Source organism: Agelaius phoeniceus, chromosome 12 (genome assembly GCF_051311805.1).
Source record: "Agelaius phoeniceus isolate bAgePho1 chromosome 12, bAgePho1.hap1, whole genome shotgun sequence".
Lineage (NCBI taxonomy): Eukaryota > Metazoa > Chordata > Aves > Passeriformes > Icteridae > Agelaius > Agelaius phoeniceus.
Genome location: NC_135276.1, coordinates 20145932 through 20173152, shown reverse-complemented (window position 1 = coordinate 20173152; position 27221 = coordinate 20145932). Strand labels below are relative to the sequence as shown.

General features: G+C 51.0%; 1 protein-coding gene and 1 non-coding gene across 4 annotated transcripts; both read left to right on the top strand.

Moving 5' to 3' along the window:
* Window positions 1-2248: 2248 nt before the first annotated feature.
* On the top strand, window positions 2249-2321 carry TRNAM-CAU (transfer RNA methionine (anticodon CAU)). Its single transcript has one exon. It is a non-coding gene; the product is annotated as a tRNA-Met (tRNA).
* Window positions 2322-2680: 359 nt separating this feature from the next.
* FBXO31 (F-box protein 31) lies at window positions 2681-27221 on the top strand. Of its 3 annotated transcripts, none has more exons than XM_054640502.2 (10): window positions 2681-3134; window positions 10406-10477; window positions 12248-12334; window positions 15788-15864; window positions 17228-17395; window positions 18041-18115; window positions 19447-19556; window positions 20227-20380; window positions 20918-21279; window positions 22539-27221. In XM_054640502.2, exons 1-10 carry the CDS (start codon window positions 2756-2758, stop codon window positions 22759-22761), a joined length of 1707 nt encoding a protein of 568 aa, XP_054496477.2. In that variant the 5' UTR covers window positions 2681-2755; the 3' UTR covers window positions 22762-27221. The 3 variants fall into 3 exon arrangements, with proteins under 3 accessions (XP_054496477.2, XP_077041314.1, XP_054496478.2); XM_077185199.1 differs by lacking the exon at window positions 12248-12334 and adding an exon at window positions 11993-12247; XM_054640503.2 differs by lacking the exon at window positions 12248-12334.

The window sequence follows — 27221 nt, the reverse complement described above, 5'->3', positions numbered from 1 at the left end:
AGGGGGTCAGTGGGCCAAGGGAAGGCTGATGGATGAGAAATGTGGCTCAGCACCCACAGAGCCAAGACTGTGGTGTCAGGTTATAGGGGTCAGGTGGGTGAGGGAAAGGAGAGAAGGTTGTAGGGTGATTAGGCAGCAGGAGCATTCAGTGGGAAAGGAGAAAAAAAATGAAGTTCAGATAAAAATACAAAAGCAAAAGAGGGGAAAGCATGTGTGTGCTGTAGACTGCCGTGGTTCTGCTGCAGGCAATGTCACCCAGGACATCTTTTGTTTCATTCACACAAAAATCCTTGCTATCAGTACTTTCCCCTGTCCCCTCCATGAACCCATCACTTCCTAAACAAACAGACGTGACAAGGCCTTCAAAAGCTGTGTCAGAACCTTTAAGTACCAGCTGAGCATAATGGAACGTGGGAAAAGCCACGTGATTCCCTACAGGTGGAAAACAGCTCCGGCCGTATTTCCAAAGCTCTGATGTTTGCTTTATATGACTCACTGCCCATGTGCCTTGGTTTAGATGCTTGGAGCAGATTTTGTAATGTAATCAGAGCTGTGGGCACTCCATTTGTCCATCACTGAGGCCCCAAAGGATTAGCACAGCACTAAAAATGACACCTCATCCTGCCTGTGGGAGAGTCAGGGGGTGGAATGCAGCGGTTCAGCCTGGGGAGAGCTGAGCATTTACTCATCCCAGGGCTAGAGCAATGTTGTTTGTACCATGAGCCAGGCAGCCTGGACTCATCATGTCATCATCCCATGTCCAGATCCTTGGGAATCAGGGTGTCCTGACCCTGACAAGAAGAGCTGCCCAAAAGACCCTTGGCAAAATCTGTGGGCAGCTCAAGCATCTCATCTGGTCTGGTGAGACTCAGAAGGATTGTGAGCAGTAGGTCAAGGAGGGTGATGCTCCCTTCTTCTCTGTCTGCTCTCATGAAATCCCACTGGAGCTCTGTGTCCAGCCCTGGAGCCCTCAAGGTAGGGAGGATGTGGAGCTGCTGGAGAGAGTCCAGAGGAGTCAGGGAGATGCTCCAAAAGCTGGGAAAATTCTGCTCTGGAGCCAGGCTGGGAGAGCTGGGAGTGCTCACCTGGAGAGGAGAAGGCTCCAGGGAGAGCTCAGAGCCCCTTCCAGGGCCTAAAGGGGCTCCAGAAGAGCTGGAGAGGGACTGGGGACAAGGGATGGAGGGACAGGACACAGGGAATGGCTCCCAGTGCCAGAGGGCAGGGATGGATGGGAGATTGGGAATTGGGAATTGTTCCCTGGCAGGGTGGGAGGTGCCCAGAGCAGCTGTGGCTGCCCCTGGGAGTGTCCAAGGCCAGGTTGGACAGGGCTTGGAGCAGTCTGGGACAGTGGAAGGTGTCCCTGCCATGGCAGGGGGTGGAATGGGATGATTTTAAGGTCCCTTCCAACCCAAACCATTGTGGGATTCTACAGTGTCCAAAGGTGTGTTCCTCCTTCATCCTCTGCCGGCTCCTTGCTCTGCAGAGCAGCCTCCCTGCAGCGATTCTCGTGGGCGATGCTCTCAGACTTTCTGCATCAATTAAATCTCTGTTTTCCCATCTTCTGCCAGTTTGGGGATTTGTTGCTCGATTGTCATGGCGACTGCATCCGTGGGACCCTCGCTGAGGGTGAGGCCCCTGCATTAGGATTCAGGGCAGCACTTCAGCCAGCATCACTGGGGACCCTCTTGTGCTGAGCACTCTCTGAGAGCAGGGAGCTCATTCCACTGCAGAAATCCCAGCTGAACAGCGTCTCTTCACAGCAAACGAGGCTGCCTCTAATTTTTGTTAATTATATGGAAGCAAGTTGATCTCCTCGTGAGCCTGTTGTCAGCACAGCCCTCACAGTCTATTCCTGGCCAGCAGGATGAGGATGCTTAAGAACCCCAAAGGACTCTGCAGCTGTTTTGCAGAACAACATGGAATAAAAAGGAGCCATTTCCAAAATAAATAAAAAATACAAAAAAAAAAAAGACATAACCTAAGCTGTTTCTTGCAAAACACTGTGGGAAAGAGGAGCCATTTGCAAAAAATCTGAGGCCTGGCTGGTAGAAATGCAGGGAAAAGACGGAATGGGGGGAAAAAAATAACGAAACGATCAAAACAGGTGCACAAAAGGAGATGTTTGTAAGGAAAGATGTTTTTCAGGCAGCACGCCGAGAATGGCGGTGAAGACGCAAACAGCAGGAAGGGCCCGGGGAGGCGGAGGCGCAGGAATAAATGCCATGCGCACGGGCGTAGAATTCGAGGAGCCTCGTTAGCGCAGTAGGTAGCGCGTCAGTCTCATAATCTGAAGGTCGTGAGTTCGATCCTCACACGGGGCAAAGATGGTTTCCTCCTTTTTTTCCCTCCCCTCTCCCTCAGCCAGACTTTCCCAAGGAAAGGGAGTGTCTGTTTTTTTTCATGGAATTGGAGCAGGAGGCGGGACGGGACGCGGCGAACGCGGCCCCAGCCCCGCACCGGCCCGCAGCGCGCCGGTTACCGGGCACCGGCCCCGCCATGCGCACGGTCCCTCCGCCCGCTGGGGGGCGCGCGCGCTGGTTGCGTCGGTTATTGACCAAGCGTCCGCTACCTGCGTGGGGCGTGGCGCGGCTAGATGCGGAGGCGCTGATTGGAGGAGCCGCGCGGTAGGCGCGGCCTAGCGGCGGGTTTGGCGGCGCTGATTGGTGGGGCTTTGCGGTGGGCGGGGCCAGCGGTGGGCACGGGCAGCGGCCGGCACGGTGGGGTCCCCCGGAGCCGCGTCAGAGCGGCGGCGGCCATGGCCGTGTGTGCCCGGCTGTGCGGCGTGGGGCCCGCCCGCGGCTGCCGCCGGCGCGGCGCCGCCAGGGAACAACGCCGCGGCAACGCCGACAGCGAGCCCGACACCGATACGGACCCCGAGGAAGCGGGAGGTGGGGGCGTCACGGAGGACGATGAAGCCGCAGAACGCATTGAGGGAGGGCGGCCCCTGCCGCCTTCTGTCGAGGCCGGCCCGGCCGGGCGGGCCCCGCTGTCCTTGCTGGAGCTGCCCCCGGAGCTCCTGGTGCAGATCTTCGGCTCCCTGCCCGGTACCGACCTGCCCAGCCTGGCCCGAGTCTGCACCACCTTCCGCCGCATCCTGAGCACCGACACGATCTGGCGGCGGCGCTGCCGCGAAGGTACCGCCCGCCCGAGGGGCCGCTCGGCCCGGGGCCGAGGGGGAGCGCGGCTGCGGCCGTGAGGGTGCGGGAGCGCACCGGGGGTGCCAGAGGGGATGGTGGGCTGGGGGTCCTGAAGGGCTGGGGCCTGGAGGTGCAGGGCATAAATCAGATTTGGGGTGCGGGCTCTGGGGCCGAGGCTCACAGGGCTCCACGTGTGCGGGGAGGAGGCCTGAGCGCATCTCGGGTCCCCTGGGACGCGGGCCCTTGGTGGTGGCGCTTGACTTGAGGTAAAGGGCATCGAGCTGGGGGTGTCCCCCGGAGCAATGGGACGGGAGAGGCCCTGGGAAGGTGATGCCGCCTTGTAGCGTGTCCTTGGGGCATCCCGAGGATTGGGAATGCTCAGCACCCGCACCAGGGAGGAAAGGGGAGACCTTGAGGATCCTGGAGCCACGGGGATCCACCGGGAGCTGGGTCCGGAGAGGCCGGGCCTGGCTAGGGGCATCCTTTGTGGGAGTACAGAGCCTTTGGGGAAGTCCACAGTGTGGAGAGGTTCCAGGTTCGGGTGTGCGTTTTCCAGGAATGCTCTGGTGCCAGGATGCTGTGCTGCAGTACTGTGAAGGCCTGGGAGGTGTTTTTTCCTCTGTGATTGCTGCGGTTCTCCCTCCTTACTCCTCATCCTCTTCCTCCCAGCGCTGTGGCTCTGTGTCCTCTGTTTGTTATTTCAGTCGTGTCCCACCTCCCGAGGTCTGCCTGGCTGTGCTCATCCTCTCCAAACGCTGCCATCCTGCCTGGCGCTCCTGCTGCCAGCACATGAAGTCATGTGTATTTTCCTGTTTGCTTTCTGTTTTTAATAGCAGCGAGGGCACGGGGATGAGAGATTTGGGAATGTCAGTGGCTGCCTGCAGTGGGATCTGGTGGAACGCCTGAAACCTTGCAGGAATGAATTTGTGCCTTATCAGCACTATCCAAGAATCTTTGGACGGCACAAAGGCTGCACCTGGAAAATGTAAACCAAAGCATTATTCCATAGTTCAGCATTGTCCCAATAATTTAACACTGGTTTTAGGAGGCAGGCTAATGAGATTGTGTTAATTCTTTCCTTATACTTCTCTAGTGACACGGAGATTTGTGTGTTTGATGAATGGTTTGCAAAACTTCACTGATTAATTATTTTAATAGGTTATGATCCTGGCAAAACCTGTATATAGAAATTTATGTCACTTCTAACTCTAGGCTAGGCTGGCTTGTAAAAAAGACCCACTGAATTAGGTCTGATGGGGATTTACATTTATTTATCAAATTCATGTCTGCTCTGTGGATTTTCTTTCCAATGGATAAAGCTCAGCTGAAATTTAAGGAAATTAAGGAAACAGTGGAATTTTTATGGCTAAAACTAACCTGGACAGGAAGGGAAGGTATCAAGACAACACTTTTGTCTATGGCCCCCTTAGCTAACTGCCAGGTGAGGGGTGTATAAACCAAATTTTGATTCTCTTTGCATGTAATTTCTCCAGTTTGCCAACATATCCATTCCAAGCAGTGTCAGAGAGTGCTTTGGTGGCTGCTGCTGTGGCTGAGGAGGATCCTGTACCCAAGGCAGGTGCCCAAGCTCTGCAGAACAGATAAGGGGCAGTTCCTGGCCAAAATCTTCCTACCATGGTGAAGCTGATTCTGAACCTTTTAACCAGCTCTGGTTTTCCAAGAGTTCCTCAGCTGGACTTCTCAGGCTGTTTGTGGTGCTTTGCATGCTCTGCTGAGGTAGGACTGCAACTTTGAAAGGTTGTACACACAAGGATAAAATTGGGCATTATTTTATAGGTAAACATCAGGTGTTGGTAAATAAATACACATTTAAAGGTTAAAATGTTCTGTGCTGTGTTTCTGCACAGCCATACACGGTGTGATAGGTAAGCATAAAATGTAAACAAAAAATGTGATTGTTTTTTGTGATATTTTCCAAAACCAATTTTTATTCCCATCCGAGCTCAGTGTTTAAGTGTGTGTGTGTTTATGTCTGCCTGAGCCTTGTTGTGAGGCTGCATGTCCTAAAAACAGAACAAGAGCACGTGTGCCTTGCTGGTTTATTCACCCTGAAGCCTCCTGGTGATCCTGGAATCACAGAATATCCTGAGCTGGAAAGGATCCACGAGGATCATCCAAACCCAGCACGGTGTTCCAGGAGTAACTGGGAAACTTCATCTTGCTGTCAGCTGCCTGTGCAAAACCACTTCTGTTTTTAGGAGTGCACAGCAGTGCAGAGGCAGGGAAGAATCCTGAAATCATCAGAGCAGAGAGGAGCTTCTCTGGGAGAAGCTGTTGTTGCAGTGCTTTGTTTTGGCTGTTTTTTCCCTCCCCCTTGGACAGGAGCAGCCTGGCTGTGCCCCAAGTTGGATGGAGCCCTCAGTCCTTGCAGTGCTGGTGTCTTGCTCTGCCCTGGGCCAGCCCAGCTGTGGATTAGTCTCAAAACATGCTGTGATTACCCCAAGTGTCCAGAGGACTTGTCTGCCTGAAAGTGGAGTGGCTTTTGCTGCTGTGGGGAACTGGGATGACACTGGCAGAGCTGTTGTCCTTTTATCATTGCAACTGTTTGGGGTAAACAATGTCTCTGGATTGCTTCCTTGGCAAGGGGAGGGTTGCAGTCACTTCCATGTTTTCTATAAATAGGAGATTGCTGATCCCTGCAGCAGGAGCAGAATTAAAGCTGGTGTCACCCTGGCTGGTGGCCTGACCTACCTTGATTAACACCTTATAGTCCATTTTTAATATTTCATTTCTTTCATCTTTGATCAGAGCAGGGCAGGTGCAGCATAAACCCTGGGAACAGACCAGCAATGCAGAATAACCAGTTCTAGAGCTTGGCAGAAAAGGCTTTTGTTTGTGAAAACAGCCTCCAGCAGCTTCTGGGCCTGCTGGAAAATGTCAGCCAAGGTGCTGGAGTTTGTGACCTTCAGGTTGTGTGGAAAGAAGGGTGGGAAATGAGGAGACTTTTTGGGTGGGGTTCAGCTCTTAAAAGACTCCAAGGCATTCATGCAGGAGTTGGATGCACAATTCTGCCACAACAGGAACCAGTTCTTGCAGAGCTGTGCCCTAGTGCTGGTGGCTTTCATAGGTCACAAGGCTCCAGCCTCCCTTGGTGTGGTGTGAAGACATTGTGTGCTGTGTCAGTCTGTGGCTTTTCTTCATCTCTGATGCCCTTTGCTGGCTTTAAACCCCAGCTTGGCAGTGCTTGGCTGTTCCTCAGTGCTCAGGCAGGTGCTCAGCACTCTCAGGCACCCCTCAGGGAGTCTCAGACTTGGCTGCAGCTGAAGCTGCCCCTCCTGTGCTGCAGGGTTTCCACAGATGGGTGCATTTGTTGCAGATCAAATCTCCTGTTCCCTGATGGTAGCCACGAGCCTTCCCCTGGAAGAAGTGTTTGGGGGAGGACTGAGTGTGTTTAAATCTGATTGCTCAACCTTTGGAAGCAAGAAGCCAATTCCAAATTTGTCCAGCTGGTACTTCAGAGCTGCTAACCTGAGAATCTCCCATTTTTGTGGTATCTGGAATAATCCAGTGAGTTTTTCTCCTCTCTGTTCTATGTCCAGCCTTGTGAGCATGCATTTATCCAGGGATAATTGGAAGATTTGATTAGCCAGCACACAGTGGAAGTTCAGTAATGGTGAAGGGAATCAAGCTCTGCCAGACATCCTCATTTCCACACAGCTTCCAGCAGCTCCCTGGGGTTGCCATGCTGGGAAAGGCAGCAGAAAAGCAGGAATTTGGGCTTTGATGTGAGCACAGGGCTGTTCCCAACCTGGGATGGAAGAGCCTTGGTTGTTTTTAAACTCCACACTGGTCCTGGCAGGGTGGTGAAGGGGACCCAGCTTCTTTTGGGGAGGAGCAGGGGATGTGAGGCCTGGGAGGGCTGGAGCAGGGCAGGGGATAAATGGCACTTGCAGAAGTGTTGGTGCAGCTCATAGCAAATGGAGATTGCTTTTCCAGGTCCTTAAAATCCCGTGCATGTGACCATGGAAACAGCAGCATGTCCCTGTGCTTGGGAAATCAGCACTCCTTCTAAAGCAGCAGCCTTTCCAGCTGGCCACTGGGAATCTGAAAAACCAATTTCCATCTTTGCTTGGGAAGCAGGATTAAATAGCCATTTTCCAAGGGTGTGAATTTGGTGACTATTAACTCCTTAAAATAAAAATACTTTACTCAGTGAGCTATTGCACTGAGATACATTTCCTTAAAATAGATTTAATTGCACTGAAGTGGAATTTTCCAGGAAGCTCGAGCCCTTCATGTCTTTCTTGGAAAGGGATTTCTGTTCTCTGTAAAGAAAACCTTACCAGCTTTATTTTTCTCTCATTATCCTGAAGCCCTGCTTACTGTTTATTTATGTCCCTCTTGCCTTCTGGGTTAAAAGGAGATGGCCTTTCTTGCTTATGGTATTTGGAGGGGGGTTTTTTTAGGCACTGTGAGCCAAAAGATTGATTTTTTCCCATAAAATGGCCATGCTGGTGTGAGCAGCTGGGTCAGAAGAGCTTCAGTAATGCACTTATGGAGCTCAGCCATCACTGTGGCATTTTCACTCTCTGTAGCTGTTTGCTGACCAAAACAGGATAAGAATTAGTTATAAAATGAGTCTTAAAGCACATAAGGATGAGATTATTTTTTTCTTGATAATACTCTTTTGAATATCTAGTGATAAATAATGTGTAGCATTATAGAAATTCTCAATTTTTGTATTATTTGAAGGAGTTTATTTGAATCTTTTCAGGTGAGATTGGAATTACAAGCACTTTAATAACATCTTGGCTTTGATAAAATTTCACTGCAGCTTGTCAGGGGCCCTTGCATGAAGCTGTGACATCAAATCCTTTCCCAGCCTGTTATTTGGAGGAAACTGGTGGATCTCCCATGGCACTCACTTGAGGGATTTATGGATTAGGGAGAAGGCCTTGGGGAACTGTGGGAAGAGGGAATAATGTCACTCTTGGTGCTGTTGGAGATTCCATTTGGGGAGGATCCTCCAGGTGTCTCCTCCCTTTGCTCTCCTCTGGGATTTGCAGTCCAAATCCCTTCCCTGCCTGCAGTGCCCAGGGCTCCTCTCACCTGTCCTGCTGATGCCTTGGGAAGGCTGAGCTGGAGCAGAGGCTGGGCAGAGTTACAGAATAAAACAGGGATTTATTAAAAGCATCTCCTCAATGGATGCACCTTGGGCAGCACAAGAGCCCAGCAGGGCTGCACCCAGGATGGACCAAAATGGTCCCAAAATGAACCCAGGATGGACCAAAATGGTCCCAAAATGAACCCAGGATGGACCAAAATGGTCCCAAAATGAACCCAAGATGACCCAAAATGGCCCCAAAATGAACCCAAGATGAACACAAATGGTCCCAAAATGCCCAAGCGCTCCCGGGGTCTCTCCCTTGGATCAGTTCTGCTCCATTTGCATCTTGCAGTTCATTGTCCCATTCCAGCTTTAGCCCCTGCAGTCCCATCCTTGTTTTTCTCTCTCCAGCCCACGGGGTTTGTGCTCCTGGGCTGAGATTTGGATCATTTGTCCTTGGTGCCCAGCTGGAGCAGGAATTGTTTTGTGTCCCTGCTCTGTGCCCAGAGCTCAGCATCCCCTGATGTGAACCCAGACCCACACACTAAAGCAGCACAGAATCTGAAAATCATAAAAGCCAAAACCTGAGGCATCTCTGGGGCCAGGTGAGTTTTGTTCAGGTGCACAAGAGCTGCCTGTTCCCAAGCCTTGCTGTTCCTGCCCTTTTCCAAGGACTTTCCAGTCAGCTGGGGACATTCCACACTGTTCCTGCACCCCTTGGGTGTGTTTCCATCCCTTGGATGTGTTTACCCCTCACTCCCTCCCGTGCAGAGGGGAGCTGGGAGGCCTGGAGGGCTCTGCCAGGGTGGCTCTGCATTGCCAGGCTCTCCATGGCTCTGCAGCACTCAGCTGGCAGAGCCCCAGCACTGAAAGCTTTGTTTGTGCTGGGCTGTTCCTCCTGCCAGCCCAGCCCTGCTCATTGTGCTTCCCCAGCCCACCTTGGGGCTCAGAGCCCTCAGAGCTTCCCCTGCCTTTGCCTGCAGAGGTCAGCAGGGATTCTGCCACTGCCCTTGGCGTTTTTTGGTGAAGGGCAGCGTGTTTGTTGTGCCCTGTGCCCCCCTCACCCTTGCTGCTTAGCCAGGGTGTGCAGGATGTGTATTCCCTGGAGACAGGCTGCCAGTAAACCTTCCTCATCCTTTGCTTGCATTTATAGACAGGAGGAGGCTGAATTAATTCAGGGAAACTCCTGCTTTTCTCACATTTGAAAGCAGAGTTCTCTCCTGCAGCAGGTTTCCAGCATTAGGTGGTGCTTCACAGCCACAGTTGTTGATTCAAGGATGCTCAGCTGAGGATAAAATTTGTATTTAATGGCTTGATGAGGGTCTGCAGAGATACAGTTTTGTGTCAAATATCTGGCAGGTGTTTGTGCTGCTGAGGAAAGCTGCTGTTTGATCTGTGCTGTTGATGTCTTTGATGTCTCTGTGCCGAGATCTGTCAGGGTCACTGCAGCAGGGTGGCATTGTCACTGCTGATTTTTTGGGATCTCCCTGCTCTCAATTTTGCCCTCTGCTCTTCTGAGAATTCCTGGCATAGAGACATTAGTACTTGCTTTTTTTTTTTTTTTTTTTGAAGTTTCTTAGAAGTTTGACGTTGACTTCCTGAAAATGAAAGACCAGAATCTCATTTTCTGCTTCAAAGCTGCTCCCAGATCTCCAACTCCCTTTGTTTTCAGGGGATTCTGGAAGCAATCAAAGGCATCTGAGTGCACAGCAGCCCTGTCTCAATCTGATCTGCTTTCAGTGTAACCATATTTGTACATGCTGGGGCCTGTTTTATGTCTGTGTTTCATTCTTTTTTGAGCCTGTGACCTTTCCTTCAGGATCCTAAGAAGCAGTTTTCCCTGTCGGGTACCTCAGCGAGGGAAGATAATTGCTGCACACAGCGGTGATTTGCTGGGAGCAGGCACACAATCCCAGCTGGAATGGGGATGTCTCCCACATTTCACACTCCTCCTGGCTGAGATGTGAGCAGCTGGCACTCTGCTGGCTGTGTTTGTGCCTTATGGTGTTTTTGTGGCAGGCATTGCTTGTGAGATGTCTTGGATTCTGCAACAAAATCTCATCCGGTTTTTCGAGCAAAAATCAGATTCTTGGTCTGCTTTGGCAACTTCAAGAAAGCACAAATCAGATCTCAGTAGTTGATGTCAAGGCTCCAAACCTTTCTGTGCCAGAGCTGACCCTTTTTTGCTGTGTTGTTGCAGAATATGGAGTGTGTGAGAACCTGAGGAAGCTGGAGATCACAGGAGCGTCCTGTCGAGATGTTTACGCCAAACGTAAGTGACAAATCCATTCCAAATCCTGCTTAACACCAATTCTGAGAGCACAGAAATGATGAATATTTATTAAACTTTGATGGCAGAAGTTGTTCAGACTGACTTGTGGGGGTTTCATTGGGAAATTGACATGTTTGGAGTTTTATTTAATACCAGGAGTTGGTATTAAATAAATATTTATTTATTCTCTGCCTCTCAGTCCTTTGGTGGGAAAAGAGGATGGAATTGAATTTTTAAATGAAATTTATTGCGGGTTTTTCATCATGTTTTTGCTATTTTCAGATCTTGCTAAGGAATGAACAGGTATTTTTCCTAAGCTTTGAGCTCAGTGAAAGGAAAATGGCTGTAGGAGAGTGGGAAAGGGATGAGCATTCCCTGAAGGAAGAGAGCCTGGCAGGAGCTGTGTGTGTGTTTTGGGAATGGCTGTGGCTGTGGCACCCTTTAGAACCCTGAAGAAGCAATGACCTCAAGCATTGATCTTAAAGCTGGGGAGAACAGGTGGAAGGGCTTGAATCCCATCTTTAATGAACTGTGCTGGGCATCCACAGGAAAATTATTTCATCACCTGGCATCTCTCTTTCCCTATCACACTACACTAGGGGTGGAGCTGCCTCGTTTTCCTGGCTGGGAGGGCTGAGTGATGCTGAGCCAGCACACAAATGTGCCCAAAGGAGTCCCATTAATCCTTGAGACCTCCCTAAATTCCCATTTAATCCCACATCTTGGTGTGGTGACAGCCACACAGCACATACCAGGTCAGATCTCAGCTCTTCATTCCCATTTTTAAGTGGCACAACACCTCTTCATGACCTGTAGTCCTTTTCACTACATACCTTCCATGGTTCAGAGATCCTAAAGTGGTATTTAGTGCTTTTTATGCACATGTTGTGGGTGAAAATGGCCTTACTGGCTCAGGACAGTGGTGACTGTCCAGCCCAGTATCTCCCAGCCTTGGCTGTGGGCAGGGAGGCTGGGGAGAGGACAAGCCTGTGGGATATTTTCCTGAATATTCCCATTGTTTCCAGCTTTCCAGAGTGTAATCAGGTTATTTATTCAATAACCTGCAGCAAATCTGTCTCACACATACATTTCCATGAGTAGTTTTCAAATCCATGGCATCCATTAGCAAAGGGTCACGCTTGATGTGTGAGACCACCCCTGAGATGGCCTTTCCTGCCCTTCTGTGGAAGATCTGTGTTTGTAGGCACCCAGCAATCCCAGGCAGGGATGGTTACCCCAAATGGGAATGCTTGGCAGCTCTTCCTGGCTTTCAGGATGCTCAGATTCTGCATTTTGCCCTGTGCCAGGAACAGTTTTGCTGCTGGTGTCGCCCCATTTTCTCTACTGTCCCATAAACCTCTTTAATTGCAGAGGAGTTAATTTGGGATTACTGCATTTTCCATTCCTTGAGTGCGTTGCTGTGAGAAGTGCTGGGGGAGAATGGGAACTGAGCTGAAGTGCCTGAAAGCAGAACTAATCCAAAGCCCATGGAGTGACTTGGTCTTCTTGAGGCAGCAGTGCAGAGTTTGAGGAAGGACTTTGGTCCCATTTGGAGTTCTCTGGATGCCATTTGGAAATCATGTCTGTGGGAGCCTGGAGCAGCTCCGTGTGAGCAGCCCTGCTCAGCGAGGCTGAGGGTGACAGAACCAACTGGAAGCAAAGTCAGGAGAGAGCTGGGCTTCCCTGTGTGGCTGGTGCAGATCCATGGAGGTGTTTGCTGGTGCCAGTGGAGCACAGTTGGCTGGCACTCACCCTGCTCTGTCTGTTCAGGTATAAACCCCCGGGTGAAGTCGGGGCGGTTCATGCGAATCCTGCCCGACTACGAGCACATGGAGTACAGAGATGTTTACACCTGCCGTACGTACCCTCTGCTGCTGCTGCTGCTGCTGCTGCTGCATGGACTGTGCCCTGCCTGCCTGCCTCCCTGCCTGCCTGGGCAAAGCACTGGGCTGGCCCTGGCACAGCAGGGACCGTGCCACCAGGGCTGGCTGCAGCGTGGCACAGGAGCGCTGGCGTGGCAGCGACAGCAGGGCAGGCACTGAGCGGTGCTGGGGATTCTGCAGGGGCTTCTTGGAGCATCTCTCACTCACTCTGCTCATTGAGAGTTGCTCCTTTCTTTGAGGAAGGAGTTCAGATAGCCAGGTGAGGCCTCCTTCTGGACTGGCAAAGAGCTTTGTGGTGATTCACAGTGAAATCCACAGCCCTTTCCAGTGGAAAATGCTGAGTGTTCCCATAGTAATTCCCTCCCTGCACACTCAATCCTTTTAAGCACCATCTCTGTCTCTAGGAAACGTTCTGCTAATGTTTTAAACATTGTGATTTGGCTTCCTCACTTAGGATAACCTTTTTTCCCCTCCTTGTGTTGTGTTGAGGGAGGAATAGTTAAACCCTTGGAGTTCAGTGTTCAGCAGGAATTGAGGGGGAAGGACTGATTAGTTTACATCAATTAAGGAAGCCAGGACTATTTGGTGTTTATTTAGAGGGGGTGTTGAGCTGTGTCTGATGCTCCTTTGGGTCTGCAGAGTTTGGCAGACTCCAGTTCCTAACCCACTGCTGCTTGGGAATGGAGTTTTTCACACACATTAATCAGTGAGTGGATGCTGCACAATTCCCTGTGCTGAGGGAAGCAACTGAGCAGGGGCTGTGCAGGGGAGGTGGTGCCTTTAATGTGAGTCAGGACAGAGCAGCAGCAGGGCTACAGCAAGAACTGGGACAAAGTTTGAGGTTTGGCAACCTGGGATGCCTGTTCTGGAGCTGGATGGGATGGGGAAGCAAATCCAAGCTGCAAGATGGATTCCTTTGGAGGCTGGATGTTTCCTCCAAACTTAAATGGCATTTAGTGCTGTTCCCTCAGTTGTTATTTCTTTAGCTGCAGCCCCAAATTTCTGATGTGCCCTTTCTGTCTTGGGGAAAAGCTTGGATGGTTGGAATTGGTGATCTTAAAGGTCTTTTCCAGCCTAAATGATTCTGTGATTCTGAGCCCCTGTGGTTTAGGATGCAATGGCCCATTTCCCCTTTTTCCCTCCTGTGCTGTCAGGATTTTCCATGGGACTCTTCCCTCGTTCCTGTTCACTCAGGGTCAGCCAGGTGAGCTCAGATCACTTTCCCCAGGGCTTTAAGCTCCCCTGGATTACTCTGAGCTCTTGCCAGGAGCAGGTCAGGTGTCACCAACCAAGGGCACTGCTTGCATTGCTCCAGCTCATTTTGCTTCTAGAGACCTTCCTGCATCGAGGAGTCTGGGGGAATTGCAGTGGATTGGGTCAGGACATGCCCCAGGCAGCCTTTTGTCAGTGGGAGCTTGGCATTCCCTGCTTTCCCAAGGCCATTCCCAGCTGGATTTCAAGCCCCTTTCCCATCTGAAGGGTGTGCAGAGCTGCTGTGGAACGTGGAGATTATCCAGCCTGGGTGAAGGCTGTCCTGGAGCACCCAGTGGATGTGGTTTTTTGCTCCATTTGGCAGGATGTGGACTCAGAAATTCAGATAGGCAAGAGGCTTCTCCAGGACTGAGCACAGGCAGTGGAAAAGCTTGGAGAAAAACCCCAAGTGCTGTTTTCTTTCGAGGAGCAGGAAGGGAAACAACTGCCAGATCCATCCTGTCTCCTACCAGGAGGAGCCAGAGCTGGAACTCATCAGGTTTTCCCTGCAATTAATATTAGCTGCTGTTTTGCTAGAGCTCAGAGACAGCCCAGCCTTGAAAACTGAGCTGTGTTTTGAGACTTGTTTGGGCCTTTGGCCAAGCACCAGCATTTTCCCCAGTAAGTTCTGGAAGTGAATGGCATTTATTTTGCCTCCTGTGTTCAGAACTCAGCTCTGTTTCCTGAAATTGCTGCTAACAGGAGCTGGGCTAGGAGGGACATCCTCATCCCCCGGGACAGCTTAGTTTTCTGTCCTAAAAAATAATAATACATTAAAAATGGCTGGGTTTTATCAGCTCTGTGGCAGACAGGGTAGAAGGCAGAGTGTGGTGGGTGGAGCAGCTCATGCCATTAATTATCATGTAATTACTGAGCTGGGATTGGGGTTTGCCTGCTTGCCTTAGTGTTGTTTGTGCTGCACTTGGTTCCCTGGGTGAAACCAGGCCAGTCTGAAATTGTTTACTGCCCAGGAAAAAGGCTCCTCCAGGCCAATTGGCAGCAGCTCTAGAAATCCCTCCCTGCCATCCTCAACTCCTGTGGAAGTTCTTGCTTTTGGTGGAATAAAACCACTCCTGTAGCTCTTGCTGTCTGAAGTAATTAATGCAGCAAAGCTGCTGGAGCAGCTGCACTGAAACACAATTCTTCTTTTAAATTAATGCAAACCCAACCCTGTTATTCAAGCCAGTCCTGAGTCCTGGAGGTTACAAAGAGTTACTGTGGCCTTCTGAGTTGGCCATGGCCATTGAAATATCAGTGAAATATCTTCATGGAAACAATGTGCATGCTGCTGTTCCTGCCCAGAATGCCAGAGTGTGTAATCCCTTCTTGTGAAGGTTGCTGGTTGTGTGAGGAGACCAGATGGACAAAAGGGAATTAGATGGACAGGAGGAATGGCTGTGCAAGGACTGGAGGTGGGTCATATCTCTAAGCTTTCCTCACCACAGGAGGTTTAAGGTCATTCTGTAAAAGCCCTTTTTTCCTGCTTGCTGAGAATATTCCTCTATTTAGGTGGGATTGGAGGGGCAGCTGGCTCTGAGATGAGAAACAGGGAAGCCTCAACTGCTGGAGTAGATTTTGAGTGGGTTTTGGAAGCAGCTTTTGGGCACTGCTGAGGTTTAGCTGCTTCTGTACAATTTTTAAGGCTGTGACTGATGTGGCCACACCACCAGATTCCCAAGCTGGAGTGATCCAAGTGCTTTGCCCATGCTCCCAGTGGCTGTTTCTAAGGATGTTTAACTCTGGAGCCAAGTTTGTCTACACAAGGCAGTGAAATGCTTTCAAAATCCTCCGATTTCCCTGTTCCTTCCTGCCTTCCTGCCCTTCCCTATTTTCTGTTGCTTTGCAGTGTGAAGCATTGAGTGCATTTTTGGTAACTGGAGGTGGCAGATGCTTTTAATTGTTTTCAGCTCTGGTTATATTGTGTGATTTGCATTAATGGCACTGTGTTGCAAAAATTTTTTGGGAATTCCTGAGGTAGGTGGTTCTGCCCTTCCACGGGGCCAGGAATAAAGAACACAAACGTGTGCGAGCTTGGGGGAGGGCTCAGCTTGCCCCCAGTCACTTTTCCTGAGTGAATGCAGCTGTGGGTGCTGTGTGCAGCCTGGCAGCAGGGATTTCAGTCCCAAAATGCCATTCCTGGGCTGGATGTGCTGATGAGTGTCTCCCTGTTCCCCAGTGCTGCACCGCTACCGGCACATCCTGGGACTGTGGCAGCCGGACATCGGGCCCTACGGGGGACTGCTCAACGTGGTGGTGAGTCAGGGCCTCATCCTGGCCCTTTTGGGCCTCAGAGCTGCTTTTTTACACTTTCCACACCTGGCAGCCATTCCCAGACCACTAACAAGTCTGAACAGTCAGCCTCAAGTGGGTGATTTGGACACAGAGGGTGCTCCGTGGTTCTTTGCTGGTTTCTCTGAGGTTAGGCATCAGGAGGAATTGCTTCCCAGGAAAGGTTGTTAAATACAGGAGATGGCTGCTCAAGGAGGAATCCCCATCCCTGGAGTGGCTGTGGCACTCATTGCTGTGGGTGGGGATTGCTCACAGGCTGGACTGGATGGTCTTGGAGCTCTTTTCCAGCCTGAATGGTTCTGGCATTCTCATAATCACCAGAAAATTCTTTTATATTTCAGCTCCACTCCAAACTGCCCCAGGAGCAGGTGAAAACATGATCAGTGTTTGAGGGGAAGGCTTGATTTAGAGTTTGACACTGATATTCCAGTGGCTGGCACAGTAATCTGTTCATTTACTTCATTTTCTTTGCCTGCAGCTGAACCTTTTGCAAAGGGCTTTGTGTGGTTGGCAAACCTTTACCCCAGCCCTAAGACTCGTGCATCAGGTGTGGAGTGACACTGGTGCAAGATCTGTGGAGCCTGGCAGCTCTGGGGCTGTTGGGAGAGCAGTTAATGAACAACATTTGATCTGAACTGTGAGAGCTGAGGCAGGAGTGTCCCTGGAGCCCTCATTCTCTGCACCAGGGTTCACCAGCTGCCAGCTGAGGCAGAACAAATCACGAGGCCTTTGGGGTTTGCAAGATCCTGGTGCATGAACTGGTGTAAGGGGGCATCCAGCTGCATCAGGGCTTCCCCTGTGACCTTATAAAGACTTATTCTCCAAACAGAGAGACCTGAGACAATCCTGCCTATATAGGAGAAACTGCCCTATCCTGAGGGAAAGGATTCTGGTAGGTGTGCAGGAAGGGGGCTGCCCCTTGTGCCTCTCAGTAGAGGAGAGTTGCTTCCTGTGTTCTCTGAGTAATAAAACTAAATAATTCCTCATCCAAAAAGCAGGGATAGTCATGGGAAGCAGAATATCTGCCAGCAGGAGCTCTCAAACCAATTAGAGCCTGACTTGCTGTGTGGTCTTTCCCTCTGGATGCTGCACTCCAGGCAAGTCATTTGCAGCAATAAAGGTCTGAGCTTTTTCCAGTGGTGCAGGAAGCCTTGTAAAGAAACCCTCCTCACCCTGGGAGTGCATATGGTCTGGGTTAATGGCTGGAAAGCTGTTTGGGAATGCAGCAAACTGTTCTGCAGCTCCTGGGCCACAAGAGGCCTCAGAGAGACTCCTAAGGAATCCTGCCAAGCTGATGCCCTGGGCTGTGTGTCCTGTCCCTCTGCAGGTGGATGGTTTGTTCATCATTGGCTGGATGTACCTGCCCCCTCATGACCCTCACGTGGATGATCCCATGAGATTCAAGCCCCTCTTCAGGATCCACCTCATGGAGAGGAAATGTGCCACAGTGGAGTGCATGTATGGCCACAAGGGACCTCATAATGGCCACATCCAGGTGAGCTGCTCTGCCTCCCTCAGCACTGTGTGTGCACCTTGGAAATGGAAATGGATCCATCAGGAAGCTGGGAGAATGTTATTTCAGAGATACGGCTTTCACCACCCTGCTGTGTGTGTGGGCAGCAGCTTTACACTCATTATGTGTCTGACAAGTTGTGTGGGCTGTTCCCTGCTCTGAATCTGTTCCCTGGCAGTGGCACAGCCAGGCTGTTGGGCTGGGAGCACCAGGATGTGCACAGGCTGGGGAAGGGATGTGTAAGCTGGCCTTGGGCAGCTGCTGAGTGTGCCCAGGCAGACACAGACCTGTTCTGCATCTCCCTCCACGGTGAGACCTTGAGAAGGGGATGCAGCATCCATTGGATGCTTTGAAAAGCTTCCTGACAGATTTGCTTTATAGGAGGAAGCTGAAATAGGGAAGCAGCTTAAAACTATTATTTTCATTAGAGTGCATTGAGGTTTTATTGCTTTTATTTCTCTGTTCTGTAGCTGCTGCACTGGGTAGCAGTGAATGATTTCTCTGTAGTAGTAAATCCAGTAATGTTTGCTTTGTGAATTGCTTACTGGGAGCAGTCTTAGCTACATCATCCCAAGCATCTCTAGACAGGTGTGTAACCTGTTCAATTCTCCTCCCTGGTAACTACAGATTGTAAAGAAGGATGAGTTCTCCACCAAGTGCAACCAGACCGATCACCACCGGATGTCAGGGGGCAGGCAGGAGGTGAGTGCTCTGCCAGGGCTCTGCACTGAGCCCCTTTGTGTGTCTGTGTCCTGAGATCTGCCCTCAGCTGCTGCCCTTCTGATTTCTGTGTGATTGGGCAGCTATGAACCCCCAGGCTGGGAGCTTTTGGCTCATTCCCTGTTCCAGGCAGTTTTCTGTGTCAAGGTACTCTTTGAGCCTCAGCCTTCCTCCTGTTTTGGTGGCAGACCTGTCCAGGGAGGGTCAGCAGCACTTCTTGGCCATCAGCAGCACTCCAGGCACTGATCTCAGTGCCATTGCTGTCTGTGTAATTAAGATCCTTCAAACTCAGTGAGCACCAGCTGCACTTGGATACCTGCTGGTCAGTGAGGCACCTTCCCACTGCTTGCCTTGCTCGAGGGATTAAAAGCTTCATTTGGTTGTTTCTCCTGTGTGTGTGTCAGCTGTAGCCAGCAAGGCAGATTCCTGACTGAAATAGCTGTGTTTAAATGCAGGTATAAATGGCAGGATGAATACCTGTGCCAGGTACTGCTGTTTGCTTCCAGCTGGTTCCACGTGACAAATCTGATACTTCAGCTGCTTTCTGAGGAATGCTGTAAAATGTCTGTCTGCTAATGGGAAACAGCTGGGTGAAAGGTTTAGTTAAGTGTTTTCTGGTGCTGGAGCAGATGAGAAATGCTTTAATACTTTCAAAGCACCACGTTAAGTGTGCGTGGCTTTATGGAAATTGGAGGATCTGGCTTGGGAAGATAAAGGAGGCAGGTTTGGAATATCACTTGGCAGGCTGCTATCTCAGTGTAAGCTGTTATCACACCAACTCATGGCAGGGTATTAACTTGTCAGAGCTGCAGTTGGGGTACTTCAGGAGATGCTTTCAAAGCACCCTTTGGATTTAGATGCATCAGTATTAAATCAGCAGGATTTAACCTCCTAAACCCTCAGTGCTTTTCAAAAGCTTTTTTCTTTTATGTTGAGCATGTCAGGACAGGGCACAGGAGTCAGCTTGTGGGCACACAAATGAGTACTGTGAGAGAAAGAGTAGATGAGCTGCTTTGCAGTGACAGGCCCTGCTCATGCCTTTATTCTGAGGAGGTTTATGCTTCTACCTGGGATTGATTTGAAGGGGAGCCTGTTTATTGTGTGATCACCATAATCACTCTTTGTTCAGCATATTTCCAAGCCAACACGTGCTTGTTCCCAAATCCAGCCATGTTTCCCTGTCCTTGGCAGAGGATGTGCCCTGTCTGTGGCTCTGCCAGTGAAATGTGCTGTCACAGTGCCACACAGTGAAGCCATCCTGGGGCACATCACTGAAGTGACCTCATCCCCCCCCTTTTCTCCTGGTGCTGCAGGAATTCCGGACGTGGCTGAGGGAGGAGTGGGGTCGGACTCTGGAGGACATTTTCCATGAACACATGCAGGAGCTCATCCTGATGAAGTTCATCTACACCAGCCAATATGAGTAAGGGCTGCTGCAGCTTCACACTCTGCACACTCTGAAGCATTTTTCCCCCAAGATGAGGTTTTCCATGGGCTTTCACAGCCAGAGGAATGTTGTGTCTCTGCAGTGCTTCCCAGCTGTACAGGGAGATGAGGTGGAATGACAGCAGTAGGAATAGGATTCCAAGTTCTACACAATAACTATGCACAGTAAGGTGCTTTTGAGTCATTTAACTCTGTTTAATTTGAAGACAGAGCAAATGCCTGTGATCCCAAGGAGTGTCTGGTTATTATCCATATTAGTCAGTGTGCTCTGTAGTGCAGGAATTAGAGAGTCCCTGAGAAACTGGAGATTTTAACCAGCTCTCCAAGCTTCTATTAGCAGCCACCTCACTGTAGCAGATGTTTAAATATGCTTCACTCTCAGGTTCTCTGGGAATCTCAAGGGCTGAGGAAGTTTCCTTGCTGCAGGAATCTCCTGCTGTGCTCACGAGGATGGTGGGGAGAGCAGCACAGGGAGGGAGGGAGGGAGGAAGTGCTCGCAGAGCTCTAAAGCAAATCCTGAGCTTGCTGCAAACACAGATCCTGCCTGTCTTGACAACATCCCCAAGCTGCTGGAGGAGCAGAATGCCAACACAGTGCTGCTGGGAAGGGTTTTTCCTTGACTTGTGTGATGTTTTTCTCTTGCACAGCAACTGCCTGACGTACCGGCGCATCTACCTCCCCCCCAGCAGCCCCGAGGACCTCATCCAGCCAGGCCTCTTCAAAGGCACCTATGGGAGCCACGGGCTGGAGATTGTCATGCTGAGCTTCCATGGCAAGAAGGCCAAGGGCACTAAGATCACTGTGAGTGCATTTTCCTGTCTCTCAGGTGCTTGTGGAAGTGTTCTCAGTGGATGTGCAGGAGAGGTTTCTGTCTGGGAGCTGTTCCCTGCGGAGATTGGTGGCACTGGGTGAATCTCAGCACACACACAGTGACCAGGATCTGCTCTGCAAAATTTCTCTTGGCTCCCCCTTCCTTTCCTCTCCCTTCCAGCTGCTTTCTGTGAGCAGCTGGTAGCAGGTCACTGGAGATCCCCTGTGTGTGTGTGAGGAGCAGGTACCAAATGTTGGCAGCTCTTCACTGAAGTCAGGCAGGGGAGCTCCTTTCCTCCCTGCAGGGAGGGATTCTGCAGCTGCAGCTTTGACTTTCTTTCACCCTTGCAAGTACACAGCTTTTGATTTAAAATTCTGCTTCTGGGAAGGGGGAAAGCAGAGATGGCAAAAAAGATCCAAGCAGGGTTTTTTTAATGTGATTGTAGAACAGGGTGAACTATTAACAAGTTCAGGTGGTGGCTCTGTAGCACTGGTGTGTGCAGCTGTGCTGTTCCTTCCTGTCCCTAGGGAGATCCCAACATCCCAGCTGGACAGCAGACTGTGGAGATAGACCTGGCACACCCTCTGCAGCTGCCTGACATCGAGACCCTGCGTGACTTCAGCGAGCTGTCCCGCATCGTGCTGGAGGTGCAGGAGCAGGTCCGGCGGGAGGAGCAGCAGCGGGAGCAGAGGCAGGAGGAGCAGGAGCATTCCCAGCAGGCTGCCTCCCAGCCTGCCAGCCCCCTGGCAGGAGAAGGTGCTGAGGGGGAAGAGACTGCAGCTGGGGCGGAGGGGACGACCCAGGACAAGGCCCCAGCTTCCCAGCCCTTCGTGCTGCCCACGGGAGTGATATCGAGGAATGAGGATTATCCCCGGACCTGCCGAGTCTGGTAACTGCTGCTTTTATGGCTGATTCATTTTTCAAAGGGAAGGGGAAATCTTTGAGGTGTGTCCTGTATTTGTGTGCCCTTTACCTGCCTGTGGATCTCCCAGCCCCTTGGGCTCAGATTTCACAGAATCCCAGAATGGTTTGAGTTGAAAAGGACCTAAAATCCCATTTTTTTTTCCAGCCCTGCCAGGGGCAGAGACACCTTCCACTAGACCAGGTTGCTCCAAGCCCTGTCCAGTCTGGCCTTGAACATTTCCAGGGATGTGGAGTCCACAATCTCTGGTTCCTGCCTCTGCTACCCAATTTCCCAGGCTTTGGTTTGTTCCCTCTCTCACCACGCTGTCATCTGCCATCCCACTTCCTTGCTAGATTTACTTCAGAAGCTGGCACCTCTCCTGAATTCCACACACCCCCTTTCTTTTTCTTTTGGTGTGTTTTATGTCCCAGAGCTGCTCAGTTCATATATTTAGAACTGTTGAAGCTGCTTCCCATTCCCATGTGTGTCATTCATGTTCCTTGGCTGTGGGAACACAGTGCTCTCCCCCACCTTTCCCTGGCCTCTGGTGCCTTGGGGCGGCCCTGGCAGGTGCTGAGCAGCCCAAGCAGGAGGTGCAGGCATGCAGAGAGCTGTGCTGAATGGGAGCTGGAGTTGGTGAAGCAGCACACTAAATGAAGTGTGGAAAAAGAGCCCAAAAGCTGAGGCTTAGACAGGTGACCTTCAGCCAAACATCTGTGCTCATGGAAAAACCTACCCAGAGCTGGTTAATCCCAGAAGGCTCCTGCTGTCACAGCTCAGTTGTGTTTGGATAAAGCCCTGCTCCACCTGCTGCTTGCTCAGAGCTTTGACTGACCTTTATTCCTCCTCAGGTCCTGGTAGATTTTTCTGCTTTTTAGATTTTTCTCTCCCTTGAATTTCACCTCTTCATGGTCACGCTCTCAACATTTGAGAAATATTCAAAAGCCTTAGCATTCCTGGGAGATTGAGCCTGTGCTGATCCTTGAGTTGCACAAGTTAATCTCAGATGGGTTTGGGGGCTGCACTACTGAAAAACCCAGCTTTGGTGTGCAGGTGCTAATTGGGATAACCCAAAGCAGGAACCTGCAAATAGCAATGGGGAGTTCCTTGTCTTACTAGAAAAACCGAGTGTGAATCTCGCTGCTCTGTCACGGTGCCTTCACCAGAGTTTTGTGCTGATTTGTAACTGAACACTGGGTGGTGCTGCCTGTTCTCACACCTGTTTTGTCCTCATCCCCTGGCAGTTTTTATGGGACAGGCCTCATTGCTGGCCACGGCTTCACCAGCCCCGAGAGGACGCCAGGGGTGTTTGTCCTGTTCGACGACGACCGCTTCGGCTTCATCTGGCTGGAGCTGAAATCCTTCAGCCTCTACAGCCGCATCAAGGTCTCCTTCCAGAACGCCCAGGCACCCTCCCAGGAGGCCTTTGATGAGATGCTCAAGAACATTCAGTTCCTGGCTACTTGAGGGGTGTTTGTGGTGCAGGACAGGGCTCGGGGTGGCCAAGGCTGCTGCGCTCCCCAGCCGGGCTGGCCGGGGATCCTCGCTCTCGGTACCTCTGGATAGAAGCATGCACTTTGAATAAAGCCTTTTTACCCCAAATGTACACACATCCCACTTCAGCCATCCCTGAGTGCCCTTTCCTCTGTGCCACTCCACGCTGCTTGCCAGCAGTCCTTGTTTGCCAGGCTGTGCTTTGGAGAGCTGAAGGATCCTGCAGAGGAGGGAACAGACCTTCCTTAGTGCAAAAAAAAGAAATGTTTTGGGACAAAACCAACTTCTGGTCAGAGCTGGACAGAGGAACAGGCAGTGGCAAAGCACATCCTCCTCTCCAGAGCCTTTCTGTGGGTGCAGCATTGCCAGGAGGGGTTGGTGTGATAACTTCATCCTTGCTAATTGCAGTGTGTGGTTTCCCCTGGAGAATTCCCTCAGCCAGGGCAGGATCCCCACTGCAGATGAGTGTGTGCAGCATTGGCCTGGCTTCTGGAGCTTGCTGGATGTGCTGTCCCTGGAGCTCCAGGTCTGGATGAGACCAGAGATGATTTTTTCTCCTTGCAGAAGCTGGTTGTGGGACTGGAGATGGGTCTAAACTGCAAAAGCTCTGATGTGTTCAGACTGCTTTGTACCTGAAAGGTTTTCTCTTGTAGAGTGGCTCTGAAAAGGCACAGGAAGGAGCCCAGCTGTGAGCTGAGCCCAGGAGGCTCAGAAGGTGCCACTTGTCCTGTGTGACCCCAGGGCTGCCATTCCTGCCCAGGTTTGCCCTTCAGAGTGACAAGGGGTTGTCCTTGTGTGGTTTGCTGTGGCTCCTGGAGTGGTGGGTGCTGCTGCCCCACTCCCAGAGCCCTTTTTCCCTTTCTGATCCCAGATGGTTTTGTGGCAGATCTGAGCTCCAGTGGGAATTGTGTGCTGCAGGCAGGGGAGCAGGTTCCCTTGAGCTGTGCAGGAAAATCCTGCCCAGTGCTCATCCCCAGGCTGGGAGTGGTGCTGGAAACCACCAGCACTAACTCAGCCCTTTGCTGCAGCTGCCCTCTGGCTGTGATGACAAACTCCAGGTCCCTTCTCTTCTCCCCAGATCAGTGTCTAACAAACCCCTGCTGTTCCATCTCTGCAGTTTTAGGTCTGTGAATGTGTCTGGACCTGCTCTGGGAGGTTTCAGGTCCCTTCTGTGGAGAAGCTTCAGTCCCTGCCTGGTTCCAGTGCCTGTGAGCAGCTTTTATTCTCACTCTCACAAGGGCTTTTTGCTTTTTCTGGCTCTCACGTGTTCCCCCAGCTGTGTGAGAAGCCAGGCTCCAGCAGCAGCTCCTGTCACTCACAGGACTCATTCCTGTCCCTCTGGATAGAGTTCTCCAAAGCTCTGGGAATTTCAAGGTGGTTTAGGGCACTCTTTGCTTTGTTTCCTGCAGCTTTGTGAGGAGTGCCCCAGTGTTGGGGGTGAGGAGCAGTTTCAGGCTGGTGAATAGGCTGGGAAGGGCAGGGTGGTGCTGAGGGGTTTCCTGCAGAGGGAAGAACCTGCTGGGATCCCAGAGAGGGAGGGGCTGCTCTGTGTGCCTTGAATGGGCACAGAGGGGGCCTGGAGCTGGCATGGGGCATCTCAGCCTCGTGCTGCAGCTGCTGAGCTCCGTGCACAGCTCCTGCCTGCTCAGGTTTCTGGGATAGCTGGAGGTGTTCAGTGCTGGGTTAATGGCTGGACTCAATCTCAGAGGTCTTTTCCATCCTAAATGATTCTGTGATTAGGATTTGATTTGGTATCTCAGTGGCTTGTTGATCTTGGAATTTGATCTTGGAATTGCTGGAATTAGGCTGCTGCAGTTCTGCCTGGTGTTCTAACAGCCCAAAGGGATGGGAGATGTCCCCTTGGGCAGCTGTTCCCATTGTCTGGCCCTAAAACCAGCTCTTCTTCAGCTGCATCTGTAGCTCTGATTGCAGATTCCTCCCCACTTCAATAACCCCACCAAAAAAAAAAAATCCTAAAGTTTCACACTACTGATTTAATAATTTTTGCCTTTAACTTTTAAATTACAATTAATTTTATTTTAATGGAGATTAAAATCTAGATTGCATTGATTGCCCTGCAAGTACCTGAGGCTTGAGCCCCTCTCCCAGGTACTGATCTGTCTGTAGCCTCTGTCCTTTGTCACCTGGGCAAGGTGTCACCTGTTTGTTGCTGGCACAGGTTGTGCATCTGCTCTTCTGCAGGCTGCCTGTCCCTCCTGAACCTTTCCAGTGGCAGTGCCAGGGGTCTCCTGGTGGCCAAACCTGCTTGGCTGGCTGGAGAGAAGGGCTTGGGTGGAGGCTGATGCCCTGTGGGAATTTTCCCAGCTCTGCCTTGCCCCTGTAGTGGCATCTTTTTATTTATAACTCACCTGGCTGGCCTCAAAATGTCAGGATAATTCCTGATTAAAGGGAAAACTGCAGGTACCCCCTGGCTCCATTCTGTCTGGAGCAAAGGAAATAGCAAATTTTGTATTCATATTCCTCTGATGCCTTTTCTCACCTTCTGCTGCTCCAAGCCTGGCAGGCTTTTGTGGCATTTCAGAAGAAAATTCCCTGTGCTTTGGCTGAAGGAAGCATCCAGTGCAGCTGGATTTGGGAATGCTGGGATGCTCCTGTGCCTGTTCCTTTGTGCATGGCTCTGCCACTGCTTCCAGAGCAAGGCAGGATGGAGTCAAAGCTCCCAGCTCTGGAACCTTTGGGAAAGGGGAGACATTGAGGAGCAGCAGTGTGGATCTGCTCCCCCGTGGAGGGGGGGATGCTCCTGCTTTTCCTGTGCTGCCAGGCCAGGGCTGTGCTGGGTGCAGCCTGTGCCAGCCCTGCACTGCTCTGCGCTCCCCTCTGCTTCCCCAAATCCCACTTGTGCAGCCCTTGGGATCTCTGAGAGAGCTGTTGACAGGGATAATGTGTGCTGGGGCCCTGCAGATGGTGAGAAATCTCTGCTGCTGACATCTCCTCGTCCTTGTGGCTCTGCAGGAAATCTTGGGGACAATTGGCTGGATTCCTTCAGCCCAGATGGGTGGAAAGCGCTGGCGAGGATGGAAAACAACTTGTCAGGGGTAGGAATACTCTTGGCAGGAGCCTTTTGGATTAAACAAAGCCTTTGCAGGGAGGTGGCAGAGCCCCAGTGGCCACTGCAAGACCTGGGGGCTGAGTTCTGGCTTGGGGACAAGTGTCTGGTTCATGTGGGATGGGTTCTGGTCCTCCATCCTGCTCCCTGTGTTGTCAGAACACACAGATTTGGCCAGCTGGAAAACAGGAACATCAAAGCTCCACTTTGTTTGCCTTGTTCTGCCTGGTTTGAGGGCTGTGAATGTGCTCTGCTCAGGCTGTGGGGGACTCACTGCCCTCCACGGGGGTTTGTCAGGCTGGATTTCACTGAGGAGGAGGAAAAAGGATGGAATTGTTGGTGAATTTGGGTGTCAGCTCCGTGGTGGAGCTGCTGCAGCTGCCCTGGGATGGGAGGGCAGCTCCTTAGGAAATGTGTGCTGGGGAAAAGGGAATTGTGTGCTAATTGTGTGCCTGGAGGTGTCAGCTCCCAGGAAAAGCCCCAACCACAGCTGGCTCCGTGTTCACTTTTCAACAAGGATGACTTTTTCTTGCTTTTTATTCATTTAAACCTAGTGGAACTTGATGGGAGTGTCGGGTGTTGTGTGGAAATGGGTTGTTTAGGCTCACCTTGCTAGTTTAGGGAGTGGTGATGTGTTAACTCTGTCTTGTAGCTGGCTGCTCACGTGGCCACCGATCCTCTGCGCTCCAAAGGCTCCTGCTGCCCTTGCCAGTGGGACAGGGAATTGTTTGGGATGTGCAGGGGGAGAGAGAGGCACCAGACCGGGAGTGCCACTGACCTTGGGGTGCTTTGTGTGCTGAACTGAAATGTGTGGTGCTGGTTTTTGTTTGGATTGCAATCCTTGGAACTTCTGAGGCAAAGAGCACTTGGCTCTGTGTTCATTAGCTTAATTAAAGCAATCTGCACTTTTGTTTTGTCATTGATTACTCCCCCTTCCCCCTTCCCATGTGTATTTTGCACTCACCACTTTAACATGACACTGATGGATTAATCTGGGCATTTCCTGTAGGATTTGAGTGTGGATAAGTCTCTATAAAAAGTATTAAAAATGAAGGTGAAACTTAAATCCCTGCTTTGTACAGAGGGCAGTGGGGGGAAACCATTGGACATCCACCACCACAACTATCCATGTGGAACATGATAAATTGCATTTTAACCACCTCACCTGTCCAAGGGCTGGGGTTTTGCCTGTTCTTTTCTTAGTGGCTTTGAGAGAAATGGGATGCATAAAATCAACACCTGGCCTGCTTCACTGCAGGTTCTGGAAAGCTGAGCAAGCCCTGTGTGTTACTTTTACACCTGATCATTGTTACCCAAGGAGCCTTTTCCAGTTTCAAATAATAAAAAGCAAAGTTTTGTGAACTTA

Coding starts and splice junctions, on each gene's coding strand:
- FBXO31 (XM_077185199.1), top strand. CDS start 2,756: ATGGCCGTGTGTGCCCGGCTGTGCGGCGTGGGGCCCGCCCGCGGCTGC. Junction 10,478..11,992: donor TCGAGATGTTTACGCCAAAC/GTAAGTGACAAA, acceptor TTCTTGAGGCAG/CAGTGCAGAGTTTGAGGAAG. Junction 21,280..22,538: donor CCCCGGACCTGCCGAGTCTG/GTAACTGCTGCT, acceptor ATCCCCTGGCAG/TTTTTATGGGACAGGCCTCA.